The 25,066-nt window shown below is 59.2% G+C and overlaps 1 protein-coding gene across 1 annotated transcript in view; it reads left to right on the forward strand.

The window, feature by feature from the left end:
- The first annotated feature begins 3,613 nt into the window (after nt 1-3,613).
- Nucleotides 3,614-25,066, forward strand: part of ABHD1 (abhydrolase domain containing 1) — a 45,444-nt gene continuing 23,991 nt past the window's right edge. The window contains exons 1-3 of the mRNA XM_075595152.1: nt 3,614-4,203; nt 19,618-19,778; nt 23,387-23,569. Of these exons, the coding sequence (XP_075451267.1) occupies nt 4,090-4,203; nt 19,618-19,778; nt 23,387-23,569 (458 nt within the window). The 5' untranslated portion in view covers nt 3,614-4,089. The remainder of the gene's footprint in view (nt 4,204-19,617; nt 19,779-23,386; nt 23,570-25,066) is intronic.

Here is a 25,066-nt window from a genome sequence, read left to right on the forward strand (position 1 = left end):
CTGCAGGGAAGTGTGTGTCTGTGCTGCAGGGAAGTGTGTGTCTGTGTGCTGCAGGGAAGTGTGTGATTGTGTGCTGCAGGGAAGTGTGTGTCTGTGTGCTGCAGGGAAGTGTGTGTCTGTGTGCTGCAGGGAAGTGTGTGTCTGTGTGCTGCAGGGAAGTGTGTGACTGTGTGCTGCAGGGAAGTGTGTGACTGTGTGCTGCAGGGAAGTGTGTGTCTGTGTGCTGCAGGGAAGTGTGTGACTGCGTGCTGCAAGGAAGTGTGTATCTGTGCTGCAGGGAAGTGTGTGTCTGTGTGCTGCAAGGAAGTGTGTATCTGTGCTGCAGGGAAGTGTGTGTCTGTGTGCTGCAGGGAAGTGTGTGTTACTGTATGCTGCAGGGAAGTGTGTGTCTGTGTGCTGCAGGGAAGTGTGTATCTGTGCTGCAGGGAAGTGTGTGTCTGTGCTGCAGGGAAGTGTGTGACTGTGTGCTGCAGGGAAGTGTGTGACTGTGTGCTGCAGGGAAGTGTGTGTCTGTGTGCTGCAGGGAAGTGTGTGTCTGTGCTGCAGGGAAGTGTGTGTCTGCGTGCTGCAGGGAAGTGTGTGTCTGCGTGCTGCAGGGAAGTGTGTGTCTGTGTGCTGCAGGGAAGTGTGTGTCTGTGCTGCAGGGAAGTGTGTGTCTGTGTGCTGCAGGGAAGTGTGTGACTGCGTGCTGCAGGGAAGTGTGTGTCTGTGCTGCAGGGAAGTGTGTGTCTGTGTGCTGCAGGGAAGTGTGTGACTGCGTGCTGCAGGGAAGTGTGTGACTGCGTGCTGCAGGGAAGTGTGTGACTGCGTGCTGCAGGGAAGTGTGTGTCTGTGTGCTGCAGGGAAGTGTGTGTCTGTGCTGCAGGGAAGTGTGTGTCTGTGTGCTGCAGGGAAGTGTGTGTGACTGCGTGCTGCAGGGAAGTGTGTGTCTGTGTGCTGCAGGGAAGTGTGTGTCTGTGCTGCAGGGAAGTGTGTGTCTGTGTGCTGCAGGGAAGTGTGTGTCTGTGTGCTGCAGGGAAGTGTGTGACTGTGTGCTGCAGGGAAGTGTGTGACTGTGTGCTGCAGGGAAGTGTGTGACTGTGTGCTGCAGGGAAGTGTGTGACTGTGCTGCAGGGAAGTGTGTGACTGTGTGCTGCAGGGAAGTGTGTGTCTGTGTGCTGCAGGGAAGTGTGTGTCTGTGTGCTGCAGGGAAGTGTGTGTCTGTGTGCTGCAGGGAAGTGTGTGTCTGTGTGCTGCAGGGAAGTGTGTGTCTGTGTGCTGCAGGAAAGTGTGTGTGACTGCGTGCTGCAAGGAAGTGTGTATCTGTGCTGCAGGGAAGTGTGTGTCTGTGCTGCAAGGAAGTGTGTATCTGTGCTGCAGGGAAGTGTGTGTCTGTGTGCTGCAGGGAAGTGTGTGTCTGTGTGCTGCAGGGAACTGTGTATCTGTGCTGCAGGGAAGTGTGTGTCTGTGTGCTGCAGGGAAGTGTGTATCTGTGCTGCAGGGAAGTGTGTGTCTGCGTGCTGCAGGGAAGTGTGTGTCTGTGTGCTGCAGGGAAGTGTGTGTCTGCGTGCTGCAGGGAAGTGTGTGACTGCGTGCTGCAGGGAAGTGTGTATCTGTGCTGCAGGGAAGTGTGTGTCTGTGTACTGCAGGGAAGTGTGTGTGTGTCTGTGCTGCAGGGAAGTGTGTGTCTGTGTGCTGCAGGGAAGTGTGTGTCTGTGTGCTGCAGGGAAGTGTGTGTCTGTGCTGCAGGGAAGTGTGTGTGCCTGTGTGCTGCAGGGAAGTGTGTATCTGTGCTGCAGGGAAGTGTGTGTGCCTGTGTGCTGCAGGGAAGTGTGTATCTGTGCTGCAGGGAAGTGTGTGTGCCTGTGTGCTGCAGGGAAGTGTGTATCTGTGCTGCAGGGAAGTGTGTGTCTGTGTGCTGCAGGGAAGTGTGTATCTGTGCTGCAGGGAAGTGTGTGTGTGTGCTGCAGGGAAGTGTGTATCTGTGCTGCAGGGAAGTGTGTGTCTGTGTGCTGCAGGGAAGTGTGTGTCTGTGTGCTGCAGGGAAGTGTGTATCTGTGCTGCAGGGAAGTGTGTGTCTGTGTGCTGCAGGGAAGTGTGTGTCTGCGTGCTGCAGGGAAGTGTGTGTCTGTGCTGCAGGGAAGTGTGTGTCTGCGTGCTGCAGGGAAGTGTGTGTCTGCGTGCTGCAGGGAAGTGTGTGTCTGCGTGCTGCAGGGAAGTGTGTGTCTGTGTGCTGCAGGGAAGTGTGTGTCTGTGCTGCAGGGAAGTGTGTGTCTGTGTGCTGCAGGGAAGTGTGTGATTGTGTGCTGCAGGGAAGTGTGTGTCTGTGTGCTGCAGGGAAGTGTGTGTCTGTGTGCTGCAGGGAAGTGTGTGTCTGTGTGCTGCAGGGAAGTGTGTGACTGTGTGCTGCAGGGAAGTGTGTGACTGTGTGCTGCAGGGAAGTGTGTGTCTGTGTGCTGCAGGGAAGTGTGTGACTGCGTGCTGCAAGGAAGTGTGTATCTGTGCTGCAGGGAAGTGTGTGTCTGTGTGCTGCAAGGAAGTGTGTATCTGTGCTGCAGGGAAGTGTGTGTCTGTGTGCTGCAGGGAAGTGTGTGTTACTGTATGCTGCAGGGAAGTGTGTGTCTGTGTGCTGCAGGGAAGTGTGTATCTGTGCTGCAGGGAAGTGTGTGTCTGTGCTGCAGGGAAGTGTGTGACTGTGTGCTGCAGGGAAGTGTGTGACTGTGTGCTGCAGGGAAGTGTGTGTCTGTGTGCTGCAGGGAAGTGTGTGTCTGTGCTGCAGGGAAGTGTGTGTCTGCGTGCTGCAGGGAAGTGTGTGTCTGCGTGCTGCAGGGAAGTGTGTGTCTGTGTGCTGCAGGGAAGTGTGTGTCTGTGCTGCAGGGAAGTGTGTGTCTGTGTGCTGCAGGGAAGTGTGTGACTGCGTGCTGCAGGGAAGTGTGTGTCTGTGCTGCAGGGAAGTGTGTGTCTGTGTGCTGCAGGGAAGTGTGTGACTGCGTGCTGCAGGGAAGTGTGTGACTGCGTGCTGCAGGGAAGTGTGTGACTGTGTGCTGCAGGGAAGTGTGTGTCTGTGTGCTGCAGGGAAGTGTGTGTCTGTGCTGCAGGGAAGTGTGTGTCTGTGTGCTGCAGGGAAGTGTGTGTGACTGCGTGCTGCAGGGAAGTGTGTGTCTGTGTGCTGCAGGGAAGTGTGTGTCTGTGCTGCAGGGAAGTGTGTGTCTGTGTGCTGCAGGGAAGTGTGTGTCTGTGTGCTGCAGGGAAGTGTGTGACTGTGTGCTGCAGGGAAGTGTGTGACTGTGTGCTGCAGGGAAGTGTGTGACTGTGCTGCAGGGAAGTGTGTGACTGTGCTGCAGGGAAGTGTGTGTCTGTGTGCTGCAGGGAAGTGTGTGTCTGTGTGCTGCAGGGAAGTGTGTGTCTGTGTGCTGCAGGGAAGTGTGTGTCTGTGTGCTGCAGGGAAGTGTGTGTCTGTGTGCTGCAGGAAAGTGTGTGTGACTGCGTGCTGCAAGGAAGTGTGTATCTGTGCTGCAGGGAAGTGTGTGTCTGTACTGCAAGGAAGTGTGTATCTGTGCTGCAGGGAAGTGTGTGTCTGTGTGCTGCAGGGAAGTGTGTGTCTGTGTGCTGCAGGGAACTGTGTATCTGTGCTGCAGGGAAGTGTGTGTCTGTGTGCTGCAGGGAAGTGTGTATCTGTGCTGCAGGGAAGTGTGTGTCTGTGTGCTGCAGGGAAGTGTGTGTCTGTGTGCTGCAGGGAAGTGTGTGACTGCGTGCTGCAGGGAAGTGTGTATCTGTGCTGCAGGGAAGTGTGTGTCTGTGTACTGCAGGGAAGTGTGTGTGTGTCTGTGCTGCAGGGAAGTGTGTGTCTGTGTGCTGCAGGGAAGTGTGTGTCTGTGTGCTGCAGGGAAGTGTGTGTCTGTGCTGCAGGGAAGTGTGTGTCTGCGTGCTGCAGGGAAGTGTGTGTCTGCGTGCTGCAGGGAAGTGTGTGACTGTGTGCTGCAGGGAAGTGTGTGTCTGTGTGCTGCAGGGAAGTGTGTGTCTGTGTGCTTTGATTTCACATTGTGGTGGAGAGTCACATTTTAATATAGTGTGGTGTGGTGACTTTGTGTTGTGTCGGTAGTAGGCAGCATGCAGGTGGGTACTTCTCAACCCCCGCACACAGCGGCACAGAAGTGGACAGCGTCTCTTCTCCTGGGAATCGGCGCCATATATCTGTGTTACTACTGGAACTGCGTCTGTAAGGTGGGGCTGTGTGTGCGTGTCTGTAAGGTGGGGCTGCGCGTGTCTGTAAGGTGGGGCTGTGTGCGTGTCTGTAAGGTGGGGCTGTGCGTGTCTGTAAGGTGGGGCTGTGTGCGTGTCTGTAAGGTGGGGCTGTGTGTGTCTGTAAGGTGGGGCTGTGCGCGTGTCTGTAAGGTGGGGCTGTGTGTGTCTGTAAGGTGGGGCTGTGCGTGTCTGTAAGGTGGGGCTGTGCGCGTGTCTGTAAGGTGGGGCTGTGCGCGTGTCTGTAAGGTGGGGCTGTGCGCGTGTCTGTAAGGTGGGGCTGTGCGTGTCTGTAAGGTGGGGCTGTGTGCGTGTCTGTAAGGTGGGGCTGCGCGTGTCTGTAAGGTGGGGCTGCGCGTGTCTGTAAGGTGGGGCTGTGTGCGTGTCTGTAAGGTGGGGCTGTGCGTGTCTGTAAGGTGGGGCTGTGCGTGTCTGTAAGGTGGGGCTGTGCGCGTGTCTGTAAGGTGGGGCTGTGTGCGTGTCTGTAAGGTGGGGCTGTGTGCTTGTCTGTAAGGTGGGGCTGTGTGCTTGTCTGTAAGGTGGGGCTGTGCGTGTCTGTAAGGTGGGGCTGTGCGCGTGTCTGTAAGGTGGGGCTGTGCGCGTGTCTGTAAGGTGGGGCTGTGCGCGTGTCTGTAAGGTGGGGCTGTGTGCGTGTCTGTAAGGTGGGGCTGTGTGCGTGTCTGTAAGGTGGGGCTGTGTGCGTGTCTGTAAGGTGGGGCTGTGCGTGTCTGTAAGGTGGGGCTGTGCGCGTGTCTGTAAGGTGGGGCTGTGCGCGTGTCTGTAAGGTGGGGCTGTGCGCGTGTCTGTAAGGTGGGGCTGTGCGCGTGTCTGTAAGGTGGGGCTGTGCGCGTGTCTGTAAGGTGGGGCTGTGCGCGTGTCTGTAAGGTGGGGCTGTGTGCGTGTCTGTAAGGTGGGGCTGTGCGCGTGTCTGTAAGGTGGGGCTGTGCGTGTGTCTGTAAGGTGGGGCTGTGCGTGTGTCTGTAAGGTGGGGCTGTGCGCGTGTCTGTAAGGTGGGGCTGTGCGTGTCTGTAAGGTGGGGCTGTGTGCGTGTCTGTAAGGTGGGGCTGTGCGTGTCTGTAAGGTGGGGCTGTGCGTGTCTGTAAGGTGGGGCTGTGCGTGTCTGTAAGGTGGGGCTGTGCGTGTCTGTAAGGTGGGGCTGTGCGTGTCTGTAAGGTGGGGCTGTGCGTGTCTGTAAGGTGGGGCTGTGCGCGTGTCTGTAAGGTGGGGCTGTGTGCGTGTCTGTAAGGTGGGGCTGTGCGTGTGTCTGTAAGGTGGGGCTGTGCGCGTGTCTGTAAGGTGGGGCTGTGCGTGTCTGTAAGGTGGGGCTGTGTGCGTGTCTGTAAGGTGGGGCTGTGTGCGTGTCTGTAAGGTGGGGCTGTGTGCGTGTCTGTAAGGTGGGGCTGTGCGCGTGTCTGTAAGGTGGGGCTGTGCGCGTGTCTGTAAGGTGGGGCTGTGCGTGTCTGTAAGGTGGGGCTGTGCGCGTGTCTGTAAGGTGGGGCTCTGTGCGTGTCTGTAAGGTGGGGCTGTGCGCGTGTCTGTAAGGTGGGGCTGTGCGCGTGTCTGTAAGGTGGGGCTGTGCGCGTGTCTGTAAGGTGGGGCTGTGCGCGTGTCTGTAAGGTGGGGCTGCGCGTGTCTGTAAGGTGGGGCTGTGTGCGTGTCTGTAAGGTGGGGCTGTGCGCGTGTCTGTAAGGTGGGGCTGTGCGCGTGTCTGTAAGGTGGGGCTGTGCGCGTGTCTGTAAGGTGGGGCTGTGCGCGTGTCTGTAAGGTGGGGCTGTGCGCGTGTCTGTAAGGTGGGGCTGTGCGCGTGTCTGTAAGGTGGGGCTGTGCGCGTGTCTGTAAGGTGGGGCTGTGCGCGTGTCTGTAAGGTGGGGCTGTGCGTGTCTGTAAGGTGGGGCTGTGCGTGTCTGTAAGGTGGGGCTGTGCGTGTCTGTAAGGTGGGGCTGTGCGTGTCTGTAAGGTGGGGCTGTGCGTGTCTGTAAGGTGGGGCTGTGCGTGTCTGTAAGGTGGGGCTGTGCGTGTCTGTAAGGTGGGGCTGTGCGTGTCTGTAAGGTGGGGCTGTGCGTGTCTGTAAGGTGGGGCTGTGCGTGTCTGTAAGGTGGGGCTGTGCGTGTCTGTAAGGTGGGGCTGTGTGCGTGTCTGTAAGGTGGGGCTGTGCGCGTGTCTGTAAGGTGGGGCTGTGTGCGTGTCTGTAAGGTGGGGCTGTGCGCGTGTCTGTAAGGTGGGGCTGTGCGCGTGTCTGTAAGGTGGGGCTGTGCGCGTGTCTGTAAGGTGGGGCTGTGTGTCTGTAAGGTGGGGCTGTGCGTGTCTGTAAGGTGGGGCTGCGCGTGTCTGTAAGGTGGGGCTGTGCGTGTCTGTAAGGTGGGGCTGTGTGCGTGTCTGTAAGGTGGGGCTGTGTGCGTGTCTGTAAGGTGGGGCTGTGTGCGTGTCTGTAAGGTGGGGCTGTGCGTGTCTGTAAGGTGGGGCTGTGCGTGTCTGTAAGGTGGGGCTGTGCGTGTCTGTAAGGTGGGGCTGTGCGCGTGTCTGTAAGGTGGGGCTGTGTGCGTGTCTCTAAGGTGGGGCTGTGTGCGTGTCTGTAAGGTGGGGCTGTGCGTGTCTGTAAGGTGGGGCTGTGCGCGTGTCTGTAAGGTGGGGCTGTGTGCGTGTCTGTAAGGTGGGGCTGTGCGTGTCTGTAAGGTGGGGCTGTGTGCGTGTCTGTAAGGTGGGGCTGCGCGTGTCTGTAAGGTGGGGCTGCGCGTGTCTGTAAGGTGGGGCTGCGCGTGTCTGTAAGGTGGGGCTGTGCGTGTCTGTAAGGTGGGGCTGTGTGTCTGTAAGGTGGGGCTGTGCGTGTCTGTAAGGTGGGGCTGTGTGCGTGTCTGTAAGGTGGGGCTGTGCGTGTCTGTAAGGTGGGGCTGTGCGCGTGTCTTTAAGGTGGGGCTGTGCGTGTCTGTAAGGTGGGGCTGTGCGTGTCTGTAAGGTGGGGCTGTGCGTGTCTGTAAGGTGGGGCTGTGTGCGTGTCTGTAAGGTGGGGCTGTGTGCGTGTCTGTAAGGTGGGGCTGCGCGTGTCTGTAAGGTGGGGCTGCGCGTGTCTGTAAGGTGGGGCTGCGCGTGTCTGTAAGGTGGGGCTGCGCGTGTCTGTAAGGTGGGGCTGTGCGTGTCTGTAAGGTGGGGCTGTGTGCGTGTCTGTAAGGTGGGGCTGTGCGTGTCTGTAAGGTGGGGCTGTGCGTGTCTGTAAGGTGGGGCTGTGCGTGTCTGTAAGGTGGGGCTGTGTGCGTGTCTGTAAGGTGGGGCTGTGTGCGTGTCTGTAAGGTGGGGCTGTGCGCGTGTCTGTAAGGTGGGGCTGTGCGCGTGTCTGTAAGGTGGGGCTGTGCGCGTGTCTGTAAGGTGGGGCTGTGCGCGTGTCTGTAAGGTGGGGCTGTGCGTGTCTGTAAGGTGGGGCTGTGCGTGTCTGTAAGGTGGGGCTGTGCGTGTCTGTAAGGTGGGGCTGTGCGTGTCTGTAAGGTGGGGCTGTGTGCGTGTCTGTAAGGTGGGGCTGTGCGTGTCTGTAAGGTGGGGCTGTGCGCGTGTCTGTAAGGTGGGGCTGTGTGCGTGTCTGTAAGGTGGGGCTGCGCGTGTCTGTAAGGTGGGGCTGCGCGTGTCTGTAAGGTGGGGCTGCGCGTGTCTGTAAGGTGGGGCTGTGCGTGTCTGTAAGGTGGGGCTGTGTGCGTGTCTGTAAGGTGGGGCTGTGTGCGTGTCTGTAAGGTGGGGCTGCGCGTGTCTGTAAGGTGGGGCTGTGCGCGTGTCTGTAAGGTGGGGCTGTGCGCGTGTCTGTAAGGTGGGGCTGTGCGCGTGTCTGTAAGGTGGGGCTGTGCGTGTCTGTAAGGTGGGGCTGTGCGTGTCTGTAAGGTGGGGCTGTGCGTGTCTGTAAGGTGGGGCTGTGCGTGTCTGTAAGGTGGGGCTGTGCGTGTCTGTAAGGTGGGGCTGTGTGCGTGTCTGTAAGGTGGGGCTGCGCGTGTCTGTAAGGTGGGGCTGCGCGTGTCTGTAAGGTGGGGCTGCGCGTGTCTGTAAGGTGGGGCTGGGCGTGTCTGTAAGGTGGGGCTGTGCGCGTGTCTGTAAGGTGGGGCTGTGTGCGTGTCTGTAAGGTGGGGCTGTGCGCGTGTCTGTAAGGTGGGGCTGTGTGCGTGTCTGTAAGGTGGGGCTGTGCGCGTGTCTGTAAGGTGGGGCTGCGTGTGTCTGTAAGGTGGGGCTGTGCGCGTGTCTGTAAGGTGGGGCTGCGCGTGTCTGTAAGGTGGGGCTGCGCGTGTCTGTAAGGTGGGGCTGTGCGTGTCTGTAAGGTGGGGCTGTGCGCGTGTCTGTAAGGTGGGGCTGTGCGCGTGTCTGTAAGGTGGGGCTGTGTGCGTGTCTGTAAGGTGGGGCTGTGCGCGTGTCTGTAAGGTGGGGCTGTGTGCGTGTCTGTAAGGTGGGGCTGTGCGCGTGTCTGTAAGGTGGGGCTGCGAGTGTCTGTAAGGTGGGGCTGTGCGCGTGTCTGTAAGGTGGGGCTGCGAGTGTCTGTAAGGTGGGGCTGCGCGTGTCTGTAAGGTGGGGCTGCGCGTGTCTGTAAGGTGGGGCTGTGCGTGTCTGTAAGGTGGGGCTGTGTGCGTGTCTGTAAGGTGGGGCTGTGTGCGTGTCTGTAAGGTGGGGCTGTGTGCGTGTCTGTAAGGTGGGGGTGTGCGTGTCTGTAAGGTGGGGCTGTGTGCGTGTCTGTAAGGTGGGGCTGTGCGTGTCTGTAAGGTGGGGCTGTGTGCGTGTCTGTAAGGTGGGGCTGTGCGTGTCTGTAAGGTGGGGCTGTGCGCGTGTCTGTAAGGTGGGGCTGTGCGCGTGTCTGTAAGGTGGGGCTGTGCGCGTGTCTGTAAGGTGGGGCTGTGCGTGTCTGTAAGGTGGGGCTGTGCGTGTCTGTAAGGTGGGGCTGTGCGTGTCTGTAAGGTGGGGCTGTGTGCGTGTCTGTAAGGTGGGGCTGTGTGCGTGTCTGTAAGGTGGGGCTGTGTGCGTGTCTGTAAGGTGGGGCTGTGTGCGTGTCTGTAAGGTGGGGCTGTGCGTGTCTGTAAGGTGGGGCTGTGCGTGTCTGTAAGGTGGGGCTGTGCGCGTGTCTGTAAGGTGGGGCTGTGCGCGTGTCTGTAAGGTGGGGCTGTGCGTGTCTGTAAGGTGGGGCTGTGTGCGTGTCTGTAAGGTGGGGCTGTGCGTGTCTGTAAGGTGGGGCTGTGCGTGTCTGTAAGGTGGGGCTGTGCGTGTCTGTAAGGTGGGGCTGTGCGCGTGTCTGTAAGGTGGGGCTGTGCGCGTGTCTGTAAGGTGGGGCTGTGCGTGTCTGTAAGGTGGGGCTGTGTGCGTGTCTGTAAGGTGGGGCTCTGCGCGTGTCTGTAAGGTGGGGCTGTGCGCGTGTCTGTAAGGTGGGGCTGTGCGCGTGTCTGTAAGGTGGGGCTGTGTGCGTGTCTGTAAGGTGGGGCTGTGTGCGTGTCTGTAAGGTGGGGCTGTGCGTGTCTGTAAGGTGGGGCTGTGCGCGTGTCTGTAAGGTGGGGCTGTGTGCGTGTCTGTAAGGTGGGGCTGTGTGCGTGTCTGTAAGGTGGGGCTGTGTGCGTGTCTGTAAGGTGGGGCTGTGTGTGCGTGTCTGTAAGGTGGGGCTGCGCGTGTCTGTAAGGTGGGGCTGTGTGCGTGTCTGTAAGGTGAGGCTGTGTGCGTGTCTGTAAGGTGGGGCTGTGTGCGTGTCTGTAAGGTGGGGCTGTGTGCGTGTCTGTAAGGTGGGGCTGTGTGCGTGTCTGTAATGTGGGGCTGTGCGTGTCTGTAAGGTGGGGCTGTGTGCGTGTCTGTAAGGTGGGGCTGCGCGTGTCTGTAAGGTGGGGCTGCGCGTGTCTGTAAGGTGGGGCTGCGCGTGTCTGTAAGGTGGGGCTGCGCGTGTCTGTAAGGTGGGGCTGCGCGTGTCTGTAAGGTGGGGCTGCGCGTGTCTGTAAGGTGGGGCTGCGCGTGTCTGTAAGGTGGGGCTGCGCGTGTCTGTAAGGTGGGGCTGCGCGTGTCTGTAAGGTGGGGCTGTGCGCGTGTCTGTAAGGTGGGGCTGTGCGCGTGTCTGTAAGGTGGGGCTGTGCGCGTGTCTGTAAGGTGGGGCTGTGTGCGTGTCTGTAAGGTGGGGCTGTGCGCGTGTCTGTAAGGTGGGGCTGCGCGTGTCTGTAAGGTGGGGCTGCGCGTGTCTGTAAGGTGGGGCTGTGCGCGTGTCTGTAAGGTGGGGCTGTGTGTGCGTGTCTGTAAGGTGGGGCTGTGTGCGTGTCTGTAAGGTGGGGCTGTGCGCGTGTCTGTAAGGTGGGGCTGTGCGCGTGTCTGTAAGGTGGGGCTGTGCGCGTGTCTGTAAGGTGGGGCTGTGCGCGTGTCTGTAAGGTGGGGCTGTGCGCGTGTCTGTAAGGTGGGGCTGTGCGCGTGTCTGTAAGGTGGGGCTGTGCGTGTCTGTAAGGTGGGGCTGTGCGTGTCTGTAAGGTGGGGCTGTGCGCGTGTCTGTAAGGTGGGGCTGTGCGCGTGTCTGTAAGGTGGGGCTGTGCGTGTCTGTAAGGTGGGACTGTGCGTGTCTGTAAGGTGGGACTGTGCGTGTCTGTAAGGTGGGGCTGTGTGCGTGTCTGTAAGGTGGGGCTGTGTGCGTGTCTGTAAGGTGGGGCTGTGCGCGTGTCTGTAAGGTGGGGCTGTGCGTGTCTGTAAGGTGGGGCTGTGTGCGTGTCTGTAAGGTGGGGCTGTACGTGTCTGTAAGGTGGGGCTGTGTGCGTGTCTGTAAGGTGGGGCTGTGTGCGTGTCTGTAAGGTGGGGCTGTGTGCGTGTCTGTAAGGTGGGGCTGTGCGCGTGTCTGTAAGGTGGGGCTGTGCGCGTGTCTGTAAGGTGGGGCTGTGCGCGTGTCTGTAAGGTGGGGCTGTGCGCGTGTCTGTAAGGTGGGGCTGTGCGTGTCTGTAAGGTGGGGCTGTGCGTGTCTGTAAGGTGGGGCTGTGCGTGTCTGTAAGGTGGGGCTGTGTGCGTGTCTGTAAGGTGGGGCTGTGTGCGTGTCTGTAAGGTGGGGCTGTGCGCGTGTCTGTAAGGTGGGGCTGTGCGCGTGTCTGTAAGGTGGGGCTGTGCGCGTGTCTGTAAGGTGGGGCTGTGCGCGTGTCTGTAAGGTGGGGCTGTGCGTGTCTGTAAGGTGGGGCTGTGCGTGTCTGTAAGGTGGGGCTGTGTGCGTGTCTGTAAGGTGGGGCTGTGTGCGTGTCTGTAAGGTGGGGCTGTGTGCGTGTCTGTAAGGTGGGGCTGTGTGCGTGTCTGTAAGGTGGGGCTGTGTGCGTGTCTGTAAGGTGGGGCTGTGCGTGTCTGTAAGGTGGGGCTGTGCGTGTCTGTAAGGTGGGGCTGTGCGTGTCTGTAAGGTGGGGCTGTGCGTGTCTGTAAGGTGGGGCTGTGCGTGTCTGTAAGGTGGGGCTGTGCGTGTCTGTAAGGTGGGGCTGTGTGTCTGTAAGGTGGGGCTGTGCGCGTGTCTGTAAGGTGGGGCTGCGCGTGTCTGTAAGGTGGGGCTGTGTGCGTGTCTGTAAGGTGGGGCTGTGTGCGTGTCTGTAAGGTGGGGCTGTGTGCGTGTCTGTAAGGTGGGGCTGTGTGCGTGTCTGTAAGGTGGGGCTGTGTGCGTGTCTGTAAGGTGGGGCTGTGTGCGTGTCTGTAAGGTGGGGCTGTGTGCGTGTCTGTAAGGTGGGGCTGTGTGCGTGTCTGTAAGGTGGGGCTGTGTGCGTGTCTGTAAGGTGGGGCTGTGTGCGTGTCTGTAAGGTGGGGCTGTGTGCGTGTCTGTAAGGTGGGGCTGTGTGCGTGTCTGTAAGGTGGGGCTGTGTGCGTGTCTGTAAGGTGGGGCTGTGTGCGTGTCTGTAAGGTGGGGCTGTGTGCGTGTCTGTAAGGTGGGGCTGCGCGTGTCTGTAAGGTGGGGCTGCGCGTGTCTGTAAGGTGGGGCTGCGCGTGTCTGTAAGGTGGGGCTGCGCGTGTCTATAAGGTGGGGCTGCGCGTGTCTGTAAGGTGGGGCTGCGCGTGTCTGTAAGGTGGGGCTGCGCGTGTCTGTAAGGTGGGGCTGCGCGTGTCTGTAAGGTGGGGCTGTGCGTGTCTGTAAGGTGGGGCTGTGCGCGTGTCTGTAAGGTGGGGCTGTGTGCGTGTCTGTAAGGTGGGGCTGTGTGCGTGTCTGTAAGGTGGGGCTGTGCGTGTCTGTAAGGTGGGGCTGTGCGCGTCTGTAAGGTGGGGCTGTGTGCGTGTCTGTAAGGTGGGGCTGTGTGCGTGTCTGTAAGGTGGGGCTGTGTGCGTGTCTGTAAGGTGGGGCTGTGCGTGTCTGTAAGGTGGGGCTGCGCGCGTGTCTGTAAGGTGGGGCTGTGCGTGTCTGTAAGGTGGGGCTGTGCGCGTGTCTGTAAGGTGGGGCTGTGAGCGTGTCTGTAAGGTGGGGCTGTGCGTGTCTGTAAGGTGGGGCTGTGTGCGTGTCTGTAAGGTGGGGCTGTGTGCGTGTCTGTAAGGTGGGGCTGTGCGCGTGTCTGTAAGGTGGGGCTGCGCGTGTCTGTAAGGTGGGGCTGTGCGTGTCTGTAAGGTGGGGCTGTGCGTGTCTGTAAGGTGGGGCTGCGCGTGTCTGTAAGGTGGGGCTGTGTGCGTGTGTCTGTAAGGTGGGGCTGTGCGTGTCTGTAAGGTGGGGCTGTGTGCGTGTCTGTAAGGTGGGGCTGTGTGCGTGTCTGTAAGGTGGGGCTGTGCGCGTGTCTGTAAGGTGGGGCTGTGCGTGTCTGTAAGGTGGGGCTGTGTGCGTGTCTGTAAGGTGGGGCTGTGCGTGTCTGTAAGGTGGGGCTGTGTGCGTGTCTGTAAGGTGGGGCTGTGTGCGTGTCTGTAAGGTGGGGCTGTGCGTGTCTGTAAGGTGGGGCTGTGTGCGTGTCTGTAAGGTGGGGCTGCGCGTGTCTGTAAGGTGGGGCTGTGTGCGTGTCTGTAAGGTGGGGCTGTGTGCGTGTCTGTAAGGTGGGGCTGCGCGTGTCTGTAAGGTGGGGCTGTGTGCGTGTCTGTAAGGTGGGGCTGCGCGTGTCTGTAAGGTGGGGCTGCGCGTGTCTGTAAGGTGGGGCTGCGCGTGTCTGTAAGGTGGGGCTGCGCGTGTCTGTAAGGTGGGGCTGCGCGTGTCTGTAAGGTGGGGCTGCGCGTGTCTGTAAGGTGGGGCTGCGCGTGTCTGTAAGGTGGGGCTGCGCGTGTCTGTAAGGTGGGGCTGCGCGTGTCTGTAAGGTGGGGCTGCGCGTGTCTGTAAGGTGGGGCTGTGTGCGTGTCTGTAAGGTGGGGCTGTGCGTGTCTGTAAGGTGGGGCTGTGTGCGTGTCTGTAAGGTGGGGCTGCGCGTGTCTGTAAGGTGGGGCTGTGTGTGTCTGTAAGGTGGGGCTGCGCGTGTCTGTAAGGTGGGGCTGCGCGTGTCTGTAAGGTGGGGCTGCGCGTGTCTGTAAGGTGGGGCTGCGCGTGTCTGTAAGGTGGGGCTGCGCGTGTCTGTAAGGTGGGGCTGCGCGTGTCTGTAAGGTGGGGCTGTGCGTGTCTGTAAGGTGGGGCTGTGCGTGTCTGTAAGGTGGGGCTGTGCGCGTGTCTGTAAGGTGGGGCTGTGCGTGTCTGTAAGGTGGGGCTGTGTGCGTGTCTGTAAGGTGGGGCTGTGTGCGTGTCTGTAAGGTGGGGCTGTGTGCGTGTCTGTAAGGTGGGGCTGCGCGTGTCTGTAAGGTGGGGCTGCGCGTGTCTGTAAGGTGGGGCTGTGTGCGTGTCTGTAAGGTGGGGCTGTGTGCGTGTCTGTAAGGTGGGGCTGCGCGTGTCTGTAAGGTGGGGCTGTGCGTGTCTGTAAGGTGGGGCTGTGCGTGTCTGTAAGGTGGGGCTGTGCGCGTGTCTGTAAGGTGGGGCTGTGTGCGTGTCTGTAAGGTGAGGCTGTGTGCGTGTCTGTAAGGTGGGGCTGTGCGCGTGTCTGTAAGGTGTGGCTGTGCGTGTCTGTAAGGTGTGGCTGTGCGTGTCTGTAAGGTGGGGCTGTGTGCGTGTCTGTAAGGTGGGGCTGTGTGCGTGTCTGTAAGGTGGGGCTGCGCGTGTCTGTAAGGTGGGGCTGTGCGCGTGTCTGTAAGGTGGGGCTGTGTGCGTGTCTGTAAGGTGGGGCTGCGCGTGTCTGTAAGGTGGGGCTGTGTGCGTGTCTGTAAGGTGGGGCTGTGTGCGTGTCTGTAAGGTGGGGCTGTGCGCGTGTCTGTAAGGTGGGGCTGTGCGCGTGTCTGTAAGGTGGGGCTGTGCGCGTGTCTGTAAGGTGGGGCTGTGCGTGTCTGTAAGGTGGGGCTGTGTGCGTGTCTGTAAGGTGGGGCTGTGTGCGTGTCTGTAAGGTGGGGCTGTGTGCGTGTCTGTAAGGTGGGGCTGTGTGCGTGTCTGTAAGGTGGGGCTGTGTGCGTGTCTGTAAGGTGGGGCTGTGTGCGTGTCTGTAAGGTGGGGCTGTGTGCGTGTCTGTAAGGTGGGGCTGTGTGCGTGTCTGTAAGGTGGGGCTGTGTGCGTGTCTGTAAGGTGGGGCTGTGTGCGTGTCTGTAAGGTGGGGCTGTGTGCGTGTCTGTAAGGTGGGGCTGTGTGCGTGTCTGTAAGGTGGGGCTGTGTGCGTGTCTGTAAGGTGGGGCTGTGTGCGTGTCTGTAAGGTGGGGCTGTGTGCGTGTCTGTAAGGTGGGGCTGTGTGCGTGTCTGTAAGGTGGGGCTGCGCGTGTCTGTAAGGTGGGGCTGTGTGCGTGTCTGTAAGGTGGGGCTGTGTGCGTGTCTGTAAGGTGGGGCTGTGTGCGTGTCTGTAAGGTGGGGCTGTGCGCGTGTCTGTAAGGTGGGGCTGTGCGCGTGTCTGTAAGGTGGGGCTGTGCGCGTGTCTGTAAGGTGGGGCTGTGCGTGTCTGTAAGGTGGGGCTGTGCGTGTCTGTAAGGTGGGGCTGTGTGCGTGTCTGTAAGGTGGGGCTGTGCGTGTCTGTAAGGTGGGGCTGTGCGTGTCTGTAAGGTGGGGCTGTGCGTGTCTGTAAGGTGGGGCTGTGCGCGTGTCTGTAAGGTGGGGCTGTGCGCGTGTCTGTAAGGTGGGGCTGTGCGTGTCTGTAAGGTGGGGCTGTGCGTGTCTGTAAGGTGGGGCTGTGCGTGTCTGTAAGGTGGGGCTGTGCGTGTCTGTAAGGTGGGGCTGTGTGCGTGTCTGTAAGGTGGGGCTGCGCGTGTCTGTAAGGTGGGGCTGTGTGCGTGTCTGTAAGGTGGGGCTGTGCGCGTGTCTGTAAGGTGGGGCTGTGCGCGTGTCTGTAAGGTGGGGCTGTGTGCGTGTCTGTAAGGTGGGGCTGTGTGCGTGTCTGTAAGGTGGGGCTGTGCGCGTGTCTGTAAGGTGGGGCTGTGCGTGTCTGTTAGGTGGGGCTGTGCGTGTCTGTAAGGTGGGGCTGTGTGCGTGTCTGTAAGGTGGGGCTGTGTGCGTGTCTGTAAGGTGGGGCTGTGCGTGTCTGTAAGGTGGGGCTGTGCGCGTGTCTGTAAGGTGGGGCTGTGCGCGTGTCTGTAAGGTGGGGCTGTGCGCGTGTCTGTAAGGTGGGGCTGTGTGTGTGTCTGTAAGGTGGGGCTGTGTGCGTGTCTGTAAGGTGGGGCTGCGCGTGTCTGTAAGGTGGGGCTGTGCGCGTGTCTGTAAGGTGGGGCTGTGCGTGTCTGTAAGGTGGGGCTGTGCGTGTGTCTGTAAGGTGGGGCTGCGCGTGTCTGTAAGGTGGGGCTGTGTGCGTGTCTGTAAGGTGGGGCTGTGTGCGTGTCTGTAAGGTGGGGCTGTGTGCGTGTCTGTAAGGTGGGGCTGTGTGCGTGTCTGTAAGGTGGGGCTGTGCGTGTCTGTAAGGTGGGGCTGTGTGCGTGTCTGTAAGGTGGGGCTGTGTGCGTGTCTGTAAGGTGGGGCTGTGTGCGTGTCTGTAAGGTGGGGCTGTGTGCGTGTCTGTAAGGTGGGGCTGTGTGCGTGTCTGTAAGGTGGGGCTGTGTGCGTGTCTGTAAGGTGGGGCTGTGTGCGTGTCTGTAAGGTGGGGCTGTGTGCGTGTCTGTAAGGTGGGGCTGTGCGCGTGTCTGTAAGGTGGGGCTGTGCGCGTGTCTGTAAGGTGGGGCTGTGTGCGTGTCTGTAAGGTGGGGCTGTGCGTGTCTGTAAGGTGGGGCTGTGTGCGTGTCTGTAAGGTGGGGCTGTGTGCGTGTCTGTAAGGTGGGGCTGCGCGTGTCTGTAAGGTGGGGCTGTGCGCGTGTCTGTAAGGTGGGGCTGTGCGCGTGTCTGTAAGGTGGGGCTGTGTGCGTGTCTGTAAGGTGGGGCTGTGTGCGTGTCTGTAAGGTGGGGCTGTGTGCGTGTCTGTAAGGTGGGGCTGTGTGCGTGTCTGTAAGGTGGGGCTGTGTGCGTGTCTGTAAGGTGGGGCTGTGCGTGTCTGTAAGGTGGGGCTGTGCGTGTCTGTAAGGTGGGGCTGTGTGCGTGTCTGTAAGGTGGGGCTGTGTGCGTGTCTGTAAGGTGGGGCTGTGCGTGTGTCTGTAAGGTGGGGCTGTGCGCGTGTCTGTAAGGTGGGGCTGTGCGTGTCTGTAAGGTGGGGCTGTGCGTGTCTGTAAGGTGGGGCTGTGTGCGTGTCTGTAAGGTGGGGCTGTGCGTGTCTGTAAGGTGGGGCTGTGCGCGTGTCTGTTAGGTGGGGCTGTGCGCGTGTCTGTAAGGTGGGGCTGTGCGCGTGTCTGTAAGGTGGGGCTGTGTGCGTGTCTGTAAGGTGGGGCTGTGCGTGTCTGTAAGGTGGGGCTGTGCGTGTCTGTAAGGTGGGGCTGTGCGCGTGTCTGTAAGGTGGGGCTGTGCGCGTGTCTGTAAGGTGGGGCTGTGCGCGTGTCTGTAAGGTGGGGCTGTGCGCGTGTCTGTAAGGTGGGGCTGTGCGCGTGTCTGTAAGGTGGGGCTGTGCGCGTGTCTGTAAGGTGGGGCTGTGCGCGTGTCTGTAAGGTGGGGCTGTGTGCGTGTCTGTAAGGTGGGGCTGTGTGCGTGTCTGTAAGGTGGGGCTGTGTGCGTGTCTGTAAGGTGGGGCTGTGTGCGTGTCTGTAAGGTGGGGCTGTGTGCGTGTCTGTAAGGTGGGGCTGTGTGTGCGTGTCTGTAAGGTGGGGCTGCGCGTGTCTGTAAGGTGGGGCTGCGCGTGTCTGTAAGGTGGGGCTGTGCGCGTGTCTGTAAGGTGGGGCTGTGCGTGTCTGTAAGGTGGGGCTGTGTGCGTGTCTGTAAGGTGGGGCTGTGTGCGTGTCTGTAAGGTGGGGCTGTGTGCGTGTCTGTAAGGTGGGGCTGTGCGCGTGTCTGTAAGGTGGGGCTGTGCGCGTGTCTGTAAGGTGGGGCTGTGCGCGTGTCTGTAAGGTGGGGCTGTGCGCGTGTCTGTAAGGTGGGGCTGTGCGCGTGTCTGTAAGGTGGGGCTGTGCGCGTGTCTGTAAGGTGGGGCTGTGCGCGTGTCTGTAAGGTGGGGCTGTGCGCGTGTCTGTAAGGTGGGGCTGTGTGCGTGTCTGTAAGGTGGGGCTGTGTGCGTGTCTGTAAGGTGGGGCTGTGTGCGTGTCTGTAAGGTGGGGCTGTGTGCGTGTCTGTAAGGTGGGGCTGTGTGCGTGTCTGTAAGGTGGGGCTGTGTGCGTGTCTGTAAGGTGGGGCTGTGTGTGCGTGTCTGTAAGGTGGGGCTGCGCGTGTCTGTAAGGTGGGGCTGTGCGTGTCTGTAAGGTGGGGCTGTGCGCGTGTCTGTAAGGTGGGGCTGTGTGCGTGTCTGTAAGGTGGGGCTGTGTGCGTGTCTGTAAGGTGGGGCTGTGCGCGTGTCTGTAAGGTGGGGCTGTGCGCGTGTCTGTAAGGTGGGGCTGTGCGCGTGTCTGTAAGGTGGGGCTGTGCGCGTGTCTGTAAGGTGGGGCTGTGCGCGTGTCTGTAAGGTGGGGCTGTGCGCGTGTCTGTAAGGTGGGGCTGTGCGCGTGTCTGTAAGGTGGGGCTGTGCGCGTGTCTGTAAGGTGGGGCTGTGCGCGTGTCTGTAAGGTGGGGCTGTGCGCGTGTCTGTAAGGTGGGGCTGTGCGTGTGTCTGTAAGGTGGGGCTGTGCGCGTGTCTGTAAGGTGGGGCTGCGCGTGTCTGTAAGGTGGGGCTGTGTGCGTGTCTGTAAGGTGGGGCTGTGTGCGTGTCTGTAAGGTGGGGCTGTGCGCGTGTCTGTAAGGTGGGGCTGTGCGCGTGTCTGTAAGGTGGGGCTGTGTGCGTGTCTGTAAGGTGGGGCTGTGCGTGTCTGTAAGGTGGGGCTGTGCGCGTGTCTGTAAGGTGGGGCTGTGTGCGCGTGTCTGTAAGGTGGGGCTGTGTGCGTGTCTGTAAGGTGGGGCTGTGCGTGTCTGTAAGGTGGGGCTGTGTGCGTGTCTGTAAGGTGGGGCTGCGTGTCTGTAAGGTGGGGCTGTGTGCGTGTCTGTAAGGTGGGGCTGTGCGCGTGTCTGTAAGGTGGGGCTGTGCGCGTGTCTGTAAGGTGGGGCTGTGCGCGTGTCTGTAAGGTGGGGCTGTGTGTGTCTGTAAGGTGGGGCTGTGTGCGTGTCTGTAAGGTGGGGCTGTGTGCGTGTCTGTAAGGTGGGGCTGTGTGCGTGTCTGTAAGGTGGGGCTGTGTGTGTCTGTAAGGTGGGGCTGTGTGTGTCTGTAAGGTGGGGCTGTGTGCGTGTCTGTAAGGTGGGGCTGTGCGTGTCTGTAAGGTGGGGCTGTGCGTGTCTGTAAAGTGTGACTAAAAAATACAATCTGAGGGTTACAAAATGACAAATGCAGACCGAGAGAGCTAAGGGCAGAAAGGAGACGGCCTGGGCCGAGCGAGAGAGCTAAGGACAGAAAGGAGACGTCCTGGGCCGAGCGAGAGAGCTAAGGACAGAAAGGAGACGTCCTGGGCAGAGCGAGAGAGCTAAGGACAGAAAGGAGACAGCCCTGGGCAGAGCGAGAGAGCTAAGGACAGAAAGGAGACGGCCCTGGGCAGAGCGAGAGAGCTAAGGACAGAAAGGAGACGTCCCGGGCAGAGCGAGAGAGCTAAGGACAGAAAGGAGACGGCCCTGGGCAGAGCGAGAGAGCTAAGGACAGAAAAGAGACGGCCCTGGGCAGAGCGAGAGAGCTAAGGACAGAAAGGAGACGGCCCGGGCAGACCGAGAGAGCTAAGGACAGAAAGAAGACGGCCCTGGGCAGAGCGAGAGAGCTAAGGAAAGAAAGGAGACGGCCCTGGGCAGAGCGAGAGAGCTAAGGACAGAAAGACGTCCCGGGCAGAGCGACAGAGCTAAGGACAGAAAGGAGACGGCCCTGGGCAGAGCGAGAGAGCCAAGGACAGAAAGGAGACGTCCCGGGCAGAGCGAGAGAGCTAAGGACAGAAAGGAGACGGCCCTGGGCAGAGCGAGAGAGCTAAGGACAGAAAGGAGACGGCCCTGGGCCGAGCGAGAGAGCGATGCAGGTGATAATGTTCTGTATGGTTCTCGTTTTTTCCCAGAGGCCTCGGCTTCTCTCAGGATCGTCTTTCCAGCATTTCCTGGAGACTCACTGCCCTGTGGTGAGGGAGAAGTTCTGTCCCACCCTCTGGTGTTATGGGGGGAGGCTGCAGACCGTGTTCAGGGTGCTCCTCAAATCCAGCCCCCCTGTGTCCTACAGGAAGTGAGTCATAGCACAGAAAGGGGACACCCCCCCCCCTGTGACAGACAGGGAGAAACGAGTCTGTCCTTCCCCCCGCAGGGTGACACAGACAGATGGGAGCTATGAGCCTGTCCCTCCCCCCGCAGGGTGACACAGTGACACAGACAGAAGGGAGCTTTGAGTCTGTCCCTCCCCCCACAGGGTGACACAGTGACACAGACAGAAGGGAGCTATGAGTCTGTCCCTCCCCCCACAGGGTGACACAGTGACACAGACAGAAGGGAGCTATGAGTCTGTCCCTCCCCCCGCAGGGTGACACAGACAGAAGGGAGCTATGAGCCTGTCCCTCCCCCCGCAGGGTGACACAGTGACACAGACAGAAGGGAGCTTTGAGTCTGTCCCTCCCCCCGCAGGGTGACACAGTGACACAGACAGAAGGGAGCTATGAGCCTGTCCCTCCCCCCGCAGGGTGACACAGTGACACAGACAGAAGGGAGCTATGAGACTGTCCCTCCCCCCGCAGGGTGACACAGTGACACAGACAGAAGGGAGCTATGAGTCTGTCCCTCCCCCCATAGGGTGATACAGACAGAAGGGAGCTATGAGCCTGTCCCTCCCCCCGCAGGGTGACACAGTGACAGACAGAAGGGAGCTATGAGCCTGTCCCTCCCCCCGCAGGGTGACACAGTGACAGACAGAAGGGAGCTATGAGTCTGTCCCTCCCCCCACAGGGTGACACAGTGACACAGACAGAAGGGAGCTATGAGTCTGTCCCTCCCCCCGCAGGGTGACACAGACAGAAGGGAGCTATGAGTCTGTCCCTCCCCCCGCAGGGTGACACAGTGACACAGACAGAAGGGAGCTATGAGTCTGTCCCTCCCCCCGCAGGGTGACAGTGACACAGACAGAAGGGAGCTATGAGTCTGTCCCTCCCCCCGCAGGGTGACACAGTGACACAGACAGAAGGGAGCTATTGTATTGTATGTCTTTATTTATATAGCGCCATTAATGTACATAGCGCTTCACAGTAGTAATACACGTGGTAATCAAATAAATAACAGATCATGGGAATAAGTGCTTTAGACATAAACATAACATTAAGGAAGAGGAGTCCCTGCCCCGAGGAGCTTACAATCTAATTGGTAGGTAGGGAGAACGTACAGAGACAGGAGGAGGGAGTTCTGGTAAGTGCGTCTGCAGGGGGCCAAGCTTTATGTATCATGTGTTCAGATTATCCACAGTGCTATTCATATGCTTCTTTAAGCAAGTGTGTCTTAAGGTGGATCTTAAAGGTGGATAGAGAGGGTGCTAGTCGGGTACTGAGGGGAAGGGCATTCCAGAGGTGCAAGGCAGAAGGGAGCTATGAGTCTGTCCCTCCCCCCGCAGGGTGACACAGACAGAAGGGAGCTATGAGTCTGTCCCTCCCGCACAGGGTGACACAGACAGAAGGGAGCTATGAGTCTGTCCCTCCCCCCTGCAGGGTGACACAGACAGAAAGGAGCTATGAGTCTGTCCTCCCCCTGCAGGGTGACACAGTGACACAGACAGAAGGGAGCTATGAGTCTGTCCCTCCCCCGCAGAGTGACACAGACAGAAGGGAGCTATGAGTCAGTCCCTCCCCCCGCAGGGTGACACAGTGACACAGACAGAAGGGAGCTATGAGTCTTTCCCTCCCCCCGCAGGGTGACACAGTGACACAGACAGAAGGGAGCTATGAGTCTTTCCCTCCCCCCGCAGGGTGACACAGTGACACAGACAGAAGGGAGCTATGAGTTTGTCCCTCCCCCCGCTGGGTGACACAGTGACACAGACAGAAGGGAGCTATGAGTCTTTCCCTCCCCCCGCAGGGTGACACAGTGACACAGACAGAAGGGAGCTATGAGCCTGTCCCTCCCCCCGCAGGGTGACACAGACAGAAGGGAGCTATGAGTCTGTCCCTCCCCCCGCAGGGTGACACAGTGACACAGACAGAAGGGAGCTATGAGCCTGTCCCTCCCCCGCTGTGTGACATAGTGACACAGACAGAAGGGAGCTATGAGTCAGTCCCTCCCCCCGCAGGGTGACACAGTGACACAGACAGAAGGGAGCTATGAGTCTTTCCCTCCCCCCTCAGGATGACACAGTGACACAGACAGAAGGGAGCTATGAGTCTGTCCCTCCCCCCGCAGGGTGACACAGTGACACAGACAGAAGGGAGCTATGAGCCTGTCCCTCCCCCCGCAGGGTGACACAGACAGAAGGGAGCTATGAGTCTGTCCCTCCCCCCGCAGGGTGACAGTGACACAGACAGAAGGGAGCTATGAGTCTGTCCCTCTCCCCGCAGGGTGACACAGTGACACAGACAGAAGGGAGCTATGAGCCTGTCCCTCCCCCCCTAAAGGTTTCACAGTGACACAGACAGAAGGGAGCTATGAGCCTGTCCCTCCCCCCTAAGGGTGACACAGTGACACAGACAGAAGGGAGCTATGAGTCTGTCCCTCCACCCGCAGGGTGACACAGTGACACAGACAGAAGGGAGCTATGAGTCTGTCCCTCTCCCCGCAGGGTGACACAGACAGAAGGGAGCTATGAGCCTGTCCCTCCCCCCCTAAAGGTTTCACAGTGACACAGACAGAAGGGAGCTATGAGCCTGTCCCTCCCCCCTAAGGGTGACACAGTGACACAGACAGAAGGGAGCTATGAGTCTGTCCCTCCACCCGCAGGGTGACACAGTGACACAGACAGAAGGGAGCTATGAGTCTGTCCCTCCCCCCGCAGGGTGACACAGTGACACAGACAGAAGGGAGCTATGAGTCTGTCCCTCCCCCCGCAGGGTGACACAGACAGAAGGGAGCTATGAGCCTGTCCCTCCCCCCGCAGGGTGACACAGTGACACAGACAGAAGGGAGCTATGAGTCTGTCCCTCCCCCCGCAGGGTGACACAGTGACACAGACAGAAGGGAGCTATGAGTCTGTCCCTCCCCCCGCAGGGTGACACAGTGACACAGACAGAAGGGAGCTATGAGTCTGTCCCTCCCTCGCAGGGTGACACAGTGACACAGACAGAAGGGAGCTATGAGCCTCTCCCTCCCCCCGCAGGGTGACACAGTGACACAGACAGAAGGGAGCTATGAGACTGTCCCTCCCCCCGCAGGGTGACACAGTGACACAGACAGAAGGGAGCTATGAGTCTGTCCCTCCCCCCGCAGGGTGACACAGTGACACAGACAGAAGGGAGCTATGAGTCTGTCCCTCCCCCCGCAGGGTGACACAGTGACACAGACAGAAGGGAGCTATGAGTCTGTCCCTCCCCCCGCAGGGTGACACAGTGACACAGACAGAAGGGAGCTATGGGTCTGTCCCTCCCCCCGCAGGGTGACACAGTGACACAGACAGAAGGGAGCTATGTGTCTGTCCCTCCCCCCGCAGGGTGACACAGTGACACAGACAGAAGGGAGCTATGAGCCTGTCCCTCCCCCGCAGGGTGACACAGTGACACAGACAGAAGGGAGCTATGAGTCTGTCCCTCCCCCCGCAGGGTGACACAGACAGAAGGGAGCTATGAGTCTGTCCCTCCCCCCGCAGGGTGACACAGACAGAAGGGCGCTATGAGTCTGTACCCCCGAGTGACCCGCTTCTTGTCTCTGCAGTGAGATTCTCCGCACGACAGATGGGGGGCAGATCTCCCTGGATTGGGCAGATAATGAGGGCAGTTTTCAGTTCCCTGACACCGCCTCTCGCCCCACGGTTATCCTATTACCCGGGCTCACCGGGAACAGCCAGCAGACCTATATCCTGCACATGGTGAGCCAGGCCTGTCGGGACGGCTACCGGTGAGAAACGCTCTGCCACGCGGCGCTGCACCTTCCCCCTCCCCCCCACACACACACTGCTCTGCACCTTCCCCCCTCCCCCACACACACTGCTCTGCACCTTCCCCCTCCCCCACACCAACACACACTGTGCTCTGCACCTTCCCCCCCCCCCACACACACACTGTGCTCTGCACCTTCCCCCCACACACTGTCATGGTAACTTGTGATAGGTTATAATATACACCAAATATCTGGGTTGAATTGAACACTACTTAGGTATAATAAATATAGTTTATTCCTTAAAGAAGGTGAAAATACAAGATGGTAAAAATAACAGACAAGGTATAGACACTAACTTAAGGGTTGGACAATGAAGCAATCAGGTACAGGATTGGCAATTCATTCAACAATACAGGTTCAAATGAAGACATCACGAAAAGACACTGGGTATAGGGCTTACACTCGTTTATATGGAGTTTCAGCCCCATCCCCTAACCTTGGGCGCCTGAAAGTCTACCAGACTTGTATGTACCCTTTTGTCTGTAGGTGTGAATTATGGCACTTACAGACCACTCAGGCTCTGCGTTTCTCTGCCCTATTGTACACAATCAGAGTGGCCAAGTCTTTGATCAGGGGGGCTGTTGTAGACAAAGTGTCGCCCTCCTGAACATTAACATAAAGCAAAGCCAGTAACTTTTATACCAGCCTTGCAAAACAGTATATTCTTTAATATCTACACCTATTAAAATAATCCGTTCTGTGGGTCTGAGTGGGCTGAAATTTGCCAGGTCCTCATGCCGTAGGACCCTTGCCATAGTGGCCAAATATCTGCCTTCCACGACCCCCAGAACCGGAGATACAAAAAGCAAAATAAAATCCCCTATTAACTTTAATGCAGGATTCTCCGCTATAAGCTAAAATAAATCTCTGATTTTCACTCTTCCATTGAAATCAATGGGCTCCGCCACTATAGGCTTTCAATGGAGCAACTCCGCCATTGAAGTCAATGGGGAAATCACAATTTTCACATTTGCCCATACTCCGTCTGGTTGATCGGAGAGGGCTGGAAATAGTCATGCAGTCATGCCGGAGCAGTGACTACATGCGACCAAAATTCCAGCCCTCTGGTACTCACCGAACCGGAGATATGGGTTTTACCTTTACACACTTTTGGACTTAGCCGTTTCAAAACCATGCGGCTTTCCTCCATTAGAATCAATATGGCCGGCGCCTCCATAGGAAATGCATGGGCCGGCGCCGCCATAGTATTCAATGGGACCTCCGCTACCATTAGAGTCAACGGCGCGACCCTCGTGGCGAGCGCGACCCTTTACTGGAGTCCTTAATTCTCGGACCCGGTGGTGGTCGAGTGTGGGGGTTCCTAGGGTCTAGGGGCAAAAATAATTTTATTCCTGGGTGCTCTAGAACCTAAGCTTCCCACGCCAATTGTGATTGAACTTGAACTAGTGTGATCAAAAGCTCTTTTTTAGATATTGTATCCGCTTCTGCGGTCTG

This window comes from Ascaphus truei, chromosome 4, assembly GCF_040206685.1.
Source record: "Ascaphus truei isolate aAscTru1 chromosome 4, aAscTru1.hap1, whole genome shotgun sequence".
Classification (NCBI taxonomy): Eukaryota; Metazoa; Chordata; class Amphibia; order Anura; family Ascaphidae; genus Ascaphus; species Ascaphus truei.